General features: G+C 56.5%; 1 protein-coding gene across 2 annotated transcripts; it reads right to left on the reverse strand.

Moving 5' to 3' along the window:
* On the reverse strand, window positions 1–7,585 carry JPH4 (junctophilin 4). Of its 2 annotated transcripts, none has more exons than XM_087815099.1 (5): window positions 7,207–7,585; window positions 5,702–6,473; window positions 2,594–2,712; window positions 1,753–2,273; window positions 1–816 (listed from the first exon to the last, which is right to left on the reverse strand). In XM_087815099.1, exons 1-5 carry the CDS (start codon window positions 7,583–7,585, stop codon window positions 733–735), a joined length of 1,875 nt encoding a protein of 624 aa, XP_087671225.1. In that variant the 3' UTR covers window positions 1–732. The 2 variants fall into 2 exon arrangements, with proteins under 2 accessions (XP_087671225.1, XP_087671227.1); XM_087815101.1 differs by having other exon boundaries at window positions 1,753–2,288.
* Between the last annotated feature and the right edge of the window lie 810 nt (window positions 7,586–8,395).

An 8,395-nucleotide genomic window follows, 5' to 3' on the forward strand; every position in this document is an offset into this window, starting at 1 on the left:
TTACACATTGCTGTTGACATGGCATGCCACCCTAGGGGATTAGATGAGGGGCTGGTTGTAGAGGAAAGAAAGTGGGAGATGCTAGGAAGTCATCCTACTTTTCATTTCCCTTCATATCTCTTTCAGGGGAGGATGGGATTGGGCAAGAACCTATCTCAGTGCTTAGAGGGGAGATAGGATCCTCCAAAGTCAGAGGTGATGACTGTACCTCCTCCAGGTTTTTCACTAGGTCTCAGGGCCACCAGGGCCCTGGGTTAGGGAGCCACAGAGCTCAACCAGTGCCTTGCCCAGTATAGTCACTCCTCCATTTTCTTCCTCCTTTCCACTCAGGTTCCAGGAGACTCCTCAGGACACCAAACCCCACCATCATCCAAGTTCAGGTCTAAAGAAAAGGTGGGGAGGGTATGGGGCAATGGTCTGACTTAGATTTGTGTGTCTCAGAGAAGAGAGCAACTCTGAGCAAGAAAAGCCCTTCATATGTAAACAATCTAGAGAAAGAAAGAGTTGGGGTGGGAAAGGGAGTGAGGAAGACAGAAACAGATCCAGAATAAATGAGAGAATCTGAAAGGAGAACAGGAAAGAAAAGCAAGAGATAAAAACAAAGGGAGACAGAAAAGAAAGGAAAAGGAGAAGATTGGAGAAAAAACAAGCAGAAGGAGGAAAAGAGAAAAAAGGCAAGTCAAAGGAGTGAAGAGGCAGCAACTGAAGCCAGAATTAGGCCAGGCAGGAGCCTTAGGTGAGGAGCTGGGAGAACAGGAACGCCAGGCTGAGGTCCAGGAGGGCCACGGCTCCCACCACCAGGGGATTGGCAGCTCCCTAGAGAGATGGGAGAAATGCAGTCTTAGTCCCTGAGGACAAGGTCCAGCGACAGGTTCCACCGTCCTGCCCTGGCCTAGGTGGCAAAGCTGAAGAGTCCCAGGCACATTTCCTCAGAGGCCAGAGCAGGGGAATCACCAACCCTTGTGTTGGATTGCAAAACACTCCTCTTCTCCCAGCCAGGGCCCCACCTTCCCTCTGGCTCCTTCAAGTCAGGAATAACCCTGCCTCCCTCCTCCCATCAGCACGTCACATGGCCCAGGCAGAAGGTGCCCGGCCTTAGTAGCACACATTGGCAGCGGCAGCTGGTACTGCAGTAAAGTAGAAAGGGATGAAGGGGTGAGGATGTGGTTGCTAGGAAACAGAAGGCCTGGAGTCCAATCAGAGTAGAGGGTTCTGGAAAAACTCCGCCCCTCCTGGTTTTCTGCCTTCTTTCTTATTTCCCTTCTTCCCAGGAGAGGGAGGGAGAGTCGGGGTAGGGAGGAGGGAACAAGCTTTTCCTTTTTTATTTCTGGGCACCAAAGACAGAAAGTGTGGAGGTGGGGGGTGGGAGTGGAGTAGGAAACTGGGAGCTGGAAATGATATGGAAGGAGAACAAGGAAAGATGTTCTGGCTCTACTGTTAATTATTCCTTTGTAACCTAGGGCAAGTTACTTTAAGTGCTCTGTGACTCAGTTTCCCTTTCTGTCAAAAGAGAGAGTTGGACATGAAGGTCTCTCAGGTTTCTTCCAGCTCTCAAATTTTTAAAATTTTTTTTTTTTTGAGGTAGGATATGGTTTAAGACTAGGCAGGCACAAAGAAAGCTGAATCCAAATCAAAGTCCCTCAGGGGATGAGAGAGGTCTAGAAAGGATGAGAGGCAAGGCTTTGAGAAGAGGGGCCAGAAATGAGCTGAGACTCAGAGGGCACAAAGCGGGATGAAGGGTGTCTGTCTCACCGGCTGGGCGGGCCTCTCAGGTGCAGCTGGCTCCTCAAGCTCTTCCATCAGGCACCCAGCTTCAGGACCCCTTGAGGACAGGCCCCTCAGGACTGGTGTGGCCATAGGCTCAGGCTCCAAGGCCCCTTGGGTCCTCATGGTGGGCAAGGGCTCTTCATCTTCCCCCTCCTCCTCTCGAAGACTTCCAGAACTGTCACTGCAGCCTCCAAGGAGTGGGGATCCTGGGCCCTGGATCCCAGCCTCATCCTCAGCCTCATAGCCAGCTAGTTCCTCTGCCTGCTCACCTGGGCTCCCCCACTCCTCAGGCCAAGCTTTGGGGCTGGAGAAAGGACCCCGGTCCCCTCCAGGAGGCAGTGGGTTCCGGCAGGCTGAGGGTCGCCAGGGTTGGTGGGAGGAGGCAGGACTGCTGGGCAGTTCAGGGGAGCCCTCTGAGGGGGTCAGTCCATTCTCGTACACCCCAGGGCTGTCCTCATCCAAGGGCTCTGTGTCGGAACCTTCTGAGTCCTGCCTGGGTCTGCGGCCTGGGGCAGGGATAGCTAAGAATCAGAGGGGCCTAACTGGCCTTGGGCTGCAAAAGTTACTGCTTTATCCCTCCAACTGGGCACCTCCCAGGACTTTGGTATTCCCAGGCTTACAGCCTCTCATTGCAAGACCCCAACTCCATGTCCTTATTACCCTATGCCATCAATTCCCAGTTCTATTCCCTAGCCTGCCACCCTCTGTCCCCTCAAACCCTCATACCTTGGCTTTCCCATCCCCAGCCTCCTGTGAGGATTCCCTTCCCTTTTCCCTTCCAGCTCCCCAGGGGGCCCACCCCCGCCCCAGGCTGCCCATGCCTCACCTGGGGCCTCTAACATGGGTTGCAGGTCCTGGGCTATCAGTTTGGCCATTCGAGCAGCCTCCACAGCCTTCTCAGCAACGCTGCTGGCTGCTACTGCCTTTAGGAGGGCGTCTGCTGCCCTGTCAGGTTCCAGGGACAGGGACTTAGCAGACCTGCTCAGATGCTCCAGCCCCCTGGCCCATGTCCCCACCACAGTACATCCCCGGCCGGGCAGAGCAGCTGGCCTTTGGTTTCCTCTCCTAGACCTCAGGTACGCCTGCTGTCATCACACCCTCCTGGTCCTCTCACACCCTTCCATCATTATGTTCTGTAGTAACACTTTCCTTCTTCAGGCTACAGGGCCAGGCCCCCCCAGCTGCCCTCAGCTCTGTTATTCCATTCCTGTCCTACTCCCTTCCCACTGACAATTGAGACCTTACTCTTAGTACATCCCTCTGCAGTCAGTCGCACCTGCTTGTGCTTTAAGCTCTGCCTGCCCACTCTCTTTGCTGTTGGTACCTCTTGTTATCAACTCCTCTCATACTCCTGGGGTCACACAGCTCTCTGAGGGGTCCAGGGTGTTTTTCCTGTACCTCAATCCTGCACTTTTAACAGCTTCGTCCTACTCGCCCCTCCCCCCACACGTCCTTGCTCTGAGCCATCCTCTCCCAGTATTAGGAGCCTTTGCTTCCCTTCCCCTCACTCCTGCTAGCCCTTCCTGAATCCTGCCTCTCCTTGCAGATTTCCTGACATGAGAATCTCACATCTTGCTTTTCCTCAGCTTATTCTGTTGTTACATTGTTCTCCCAGCCCACTCCACCCCCATCCTCACTGCTACTGTCCCCCGAACCACCTTATCCTTTCTGAACTCTGGAACTGGAGTAAGGGTGGGTCCCCCTTCCCTGCTCACAGGCATGCTTTCTCACCACAGTGATTATACCTTCTGGGTAAGATCCTAGTCTCCTTCCTACAGCCCCCCCCCATCCTGCCCTGTTCCTTAGGTACAGGTTACCTTGAAGCATTATCAATCCTTTCCCTATTGTTGTTTCCACGTTTTCCCTCTGATGTCATACACTTTCTCAATTTTCCCTTCCCTTTCGCCCTCTGCTGTTAATGGCAAGATGCCTTGTAATCATTAAATTAGTACTGTAATTCTGACTGATATACTTGCCATGGGATTGAATGGACCAAGACCCATGATTCCCTCTGGCCCCAGGCCTATTTAATCTGGCCTAGGAAGGCAGTCTGAGTATGGGGGTAGGGACAAGGGTGGTGGTGTCCATTGCAGACTTAGGTCCACCTGCTCTGTATGTACCTTGGAAGATATGGCCGGCCTCCTCCCATCAAACCTGGTGGGTCAAGGACCTTTAGAGCCTGCTTAAAGGGTCCTCAGGTGATGCTATTCTTCCATCTTAGGGCTTTCGGACTTTATATGACTAGCCCTGTATTGAAACTGAGCTGGTTTCAGGGTTTAGGGCAGGGGATGAGGATCACAGTCTTGGGTTACATTGAATTATGTTGGAGGTAAAGAAATGGCAACACTGACAAAGGCCTGTGTTTCTGAGTTGGGAGGGTATGGATGATCAAGTCCTAGGCAGCAAACCCAGTCCCAGACCCAGTGCTTGGACATCAGGCCAGGCTCAGGCTACCTGGCAGAGGCACCTGCTGCTGAGGTTCTGCTGTTTCCATGGCAGCTTGAAGCCAATCAGGTTTGCCAGGCCTGTTGCTGGGGAGACCAACCAACCTCCTTTCACTGCCTGATCCTCCAGTTACTGAGATTAGTTTTTCCTGCACATGCCTGTTCTTCATCTACTCTACAGTGCTCCCTGGTGCTCTGCCTTCCCCCTTCTCTGGCTTATGGCCCTGGACTCTAATCATCCAGATGCTCACATATATGTACAGATAGACATCTACTCTGGATATCACATGTGTACACACACACACCCCTTGTCACCTATTATGCAAACCCACTGAAGCATATTTAGATATATCTTGATCTCTGATCCTCTGAAACAGTCTCAAAATTTAACAAAATCCTTCAACTGTGCCTTCCTCTTTAAATAAAATCCAATATATAAAAATTCATATGTGTGAGTTGCATAAATCAGGGGCCTGTGAATCTCATTACAAATGGATTTTTGGCTTTCTTTAGATCTGTGCTATTTACTCCAGTTGTGACAAGTCATATGTAGCTATTAGGCACTTAAAACATGGCTAGCCTGAATTGAAATGATGTGCTGTAAGTGTAAAATGCATGCTAGATGTGAAAGACTTAGTAAAAAAAGGGGAGGGGAATGTAAAATATCTCATTTATAATTTTATAATGATTATAGGTTGAAATAATATTTTGGATATATTGGTTTAAAGAAAAAACATATTATTTAAATTCACTTCATCTGTTTGTTTTTATTTTTTTATATGGTTTAAAATTATGTGTTTGCCTTACATTATATTCCTACTGGACAGCACTGCTTTAAATAACAAGGTTCCTGATGCATGGATATGTAATCTGATTTGCAGGGGAAAAACTTCGTTTACCAGCAAGCCTCCTCCCTTCAAATCTTTATCAGTGGGTAAAGAATGGGAGACAGAGGAGGCAAAGCTGAGAGGAACTGTCTTGTTAGGTGGATAGGTCAACTGTACAAACTAGACTTCCCCAAGACCCCAGCCTGAAATGATATCAGACTGTGGGCAGGCTGAACTGTGGTTAGGAATGCACGTCCTGTCTCTGCCCAGGGCTGCTGCTCCCTGCCTGGCCTGGAGTCTGGATTAGCTACAAGCAAAGGAAGACTGGGGACACGTCTTAGTTCTAAGAGGTTTCTGGGGCTGCACAAGGCAGCGCTCATTGCTAATCCCACACACAATGACGAATGTCCCCACAAAAGACACTGCGACGCACAGTCTAACACGGCTTCCCTCAAACACCCAGCCACCCAGTTACACCTACATCCACCTGTAGCCTCAGATATAAACACTCCAAACACCCAGGGCTACAACTACCTGGCTCTAGGCCTGCTCTTCCCTACTAGGCCCTAAGCCATGTGTCTGGGTCTTCCTTTAGGCACCTTCCCTGTCCCCAGGGTACCTTCTCCCCTTGGCCCAGCTTTGGCCTCTGCACCCGATGCCCACCTGGCAGCAGCAATCTCCTGGCGCTGGCGGGCAGCACTCACTGCTCGACGGGCGCCCTCGACAGCCCTGTCCACCTTCTCCTTGACTTTTCCCCGCCGAAGGGCCAGAGGCAGGAGGCTGCGCACGCGCCCCCCGTGCACCAGCCTGTTGCGCTTGTACTTGCCCTCTTCACGGGAGCCGTCGGGGCGGGTGGTGCGCCCGTAGCCGTGCCGCCGGTTGCCCAGCCACTCGCCCTCGTAGCGAAGCCCGTTGGAGCGCTGGCTCACGCCGTAGCCGCTGCGCCGGTCGGCGCGCCATTCGCCCGCATACACCTCCGTGGCAGAGCCCTCGATGAGGGCTGGCGGCGCTGGGGCCAGGGGCCCGCTGGCCTCGGAGCCCAGAGGCCCTGTACTGCCCACCTCGCTGCTCACCTCGCTACGGAGGGAGCCTCGTTTGCTGCCCAGGGAGCTGCGGCGCGCGCCCGCTCGGAGCCCGCTAAGCAGCAACGAGCGGCGGAAGAAGCCGCCGGCCGCAGGGGTGCGCTTGCGGGAGGACGCGCGGTCAGCGTCCCCAGGCCCGGCTAGCACGAAGCCGCCCCGCGAGCCGGAGGCCGGGCTGCCTCCCTCGTCGCCGGGCAGGGGCAGGGGCGGGGGCGGCGTCGGGGGGTCGCTGTGGCCCGAGTCCAGAGAGGTGCGGCGGGGGGAGCGCAGCAGCGCCGCCTGATGGTAGGGCACGCTCTGGCGCACCCCGTAGCCGTGGCGCTTCCCGGCCTGCCACTGGCCCTGGTAGGTGCCTGAGGGCGGGATAGGAGGGGGAGAAAGAATCAGGACCTGCTGCTCCTTGCACCCCAGGCCCCAAGCACCCCTGGAAGCCTTAGTGTGGAGGTCGGGGAAGGGCACTAGGGCTAGGGACAGGCCAGGTGGGGTCGGAAGGTGTGGAAAAGCGGCAGACAAGTAGCAAGAGGCCTGTGAATTTTGGCGGTGTAGGTAGACAAGGGAAAGGCAGAGGGGCAGGCAGGCTGTGGTGTGCGGGGGACAGACAGTCCAGAGGTGTAAAGGACAGGCTGACGGAGTGTATAAGATAGCCATGTGACAAGCAAACAGGACTAGGAGGGGCAAGCCGACTGCGGAAATGTGAGTGGACAGGCAGAGCAGAGGTGTTAGGGGCAGGTAGGTGGAGAGGGGAGGTGCGTGGGACCGGCACAGAGGAGGCGTGTAAGGGGCTGGCAAACGGGGTGTGTGAGGGTCAGACGGGGGTGAGGTGGGGGTGGGGGGTGGAGTGAGGGACAGGTAGATTGGGGAGAGGGAAAAGCAGGCAGGGGGCCGACAAATGAGTAAGGCGTGTGCGATGGCGGGAGGAGAGGCCAGGAAGGTGGGCGCAGGGGTGCATGTTGAAGGGGATGGCGTATGGGAAAAGAGCAGGGCATGGGGGTGGGGAGATATGGCGGGGAAAGGCATACGCGGGCCAGACCGACTGGGAGGCGTACGCGGACCAGCAGACAGACAGCAGTGGGCCGGGCCCCGCACCTCCGTCGGAGTAGGTCTCGGTGCCGTAGCCGTCCTGGAAGCCGTCCTTCCAGAGCCCGGCGTAGCGCAGGCCGGACACGCTCTCCCACACGCCGCTGCGCCCCTTCAGCCCGCCCAGCCACTCGCCGCGGTACGTCCAGCGGCTCTTGCGCTCCACGCCCAGCCCTTCGCGCTTGCCCTGCTGCCAGTGGCCCTGGTAGCTGTGTCCGCCGGGCCCCGTGAAGACGCCCAGTGACTCGAAGCCGTGTGCCCAGCAGCCGCTGTACTCGCCCTGGGCGCCGGGCCCGGTGCACACGCCGTAGCCATGTGCCCGCCCCGCCTCCCAGCCCCCCACGTAGCAGCCCCCGTCGTCAAAGTCGAACTTGCCCCCGGGGGACATGCATGTAGTTGGCGCGGCCTCAGCCCCCCGGCGGCTCAGCGCATCCTGGGGCTGGAGAGCCGGCTGGGGGCCTGGGAGCCGGGCGAGGCCTGGGGGCGGGGGCAGTTAGACTGGGGCCGGGCGGGGGGGCCCCAGCGCGGGCTGGCAGGGCCGGACCCTCATCCTGAGTGGCTGCAGAGAAAGAGGGGGGGGTAGTGGTGAGCGAGGCCCCTCCTCTTTGCCCGCGGCTCCTTGGCCCAGTGGCTCCGGGGCAGCAGCACCGCCCCCAACCCCCCACCTGCGGTAGCATCTTACAGCCGCTCCTAAGCTTTGGAGGCACGGGGGCTCCCTCACCGCTCTATTCTAGTAGAGGACCCCTCCCATTACTTGGGGTCCCAATCCCAAGCGGGAGTCCCAGTTCTCCAGTCTAGAACCCCAGAGTGTCCAGTGTGGATGGCAGTTTTGGGGAGGAGGGTTCTGAGAGGGGGCTGGGCAGAGTCTTAGGCCATCCGCTTACTTGGCTGCTGTCAGGACCCCCCAGTCCCGGTTCTTTGGCTTCCCAAGCAAAGGTGGGAGATGTAGCAGAGGAGATCTGAACAAGGTGGGCAGAAGGTTTGGTGGGGAAAAGGAGATGGGGAGGCTCTGCAGGGCAAACGCGAGGGTGGGGGTGGGCAGACAGGCAGGGGGGAGTGGGTAGGCTACTCACCATGTGGGCTGGGGCGCAGACCGCCTCCCAGGCACGGCGTCCATGGCAGGATACCTCCACTCCCACCTCGCCCGACAAGCCAAGCCCCCTCCCCTGCCGGAGAGGCTGCTCCAACCCAGAGAGCG

Source organism: Miniopterus natalensis, chromosome 1 (genome assembly GCF_054644295.1).
Source record: "Miniopterus natalensis isolate mMinNat1 chromosome 1, mMinNat1.hap1, whole genome shotgun sequence".
Taxonomy (NCBI): Eukaryota; Metazoa; Chordata; class Mammalia; order Chiroptera; family Miniopteridae; genus Miniopterus; species Miniopterus natalensis.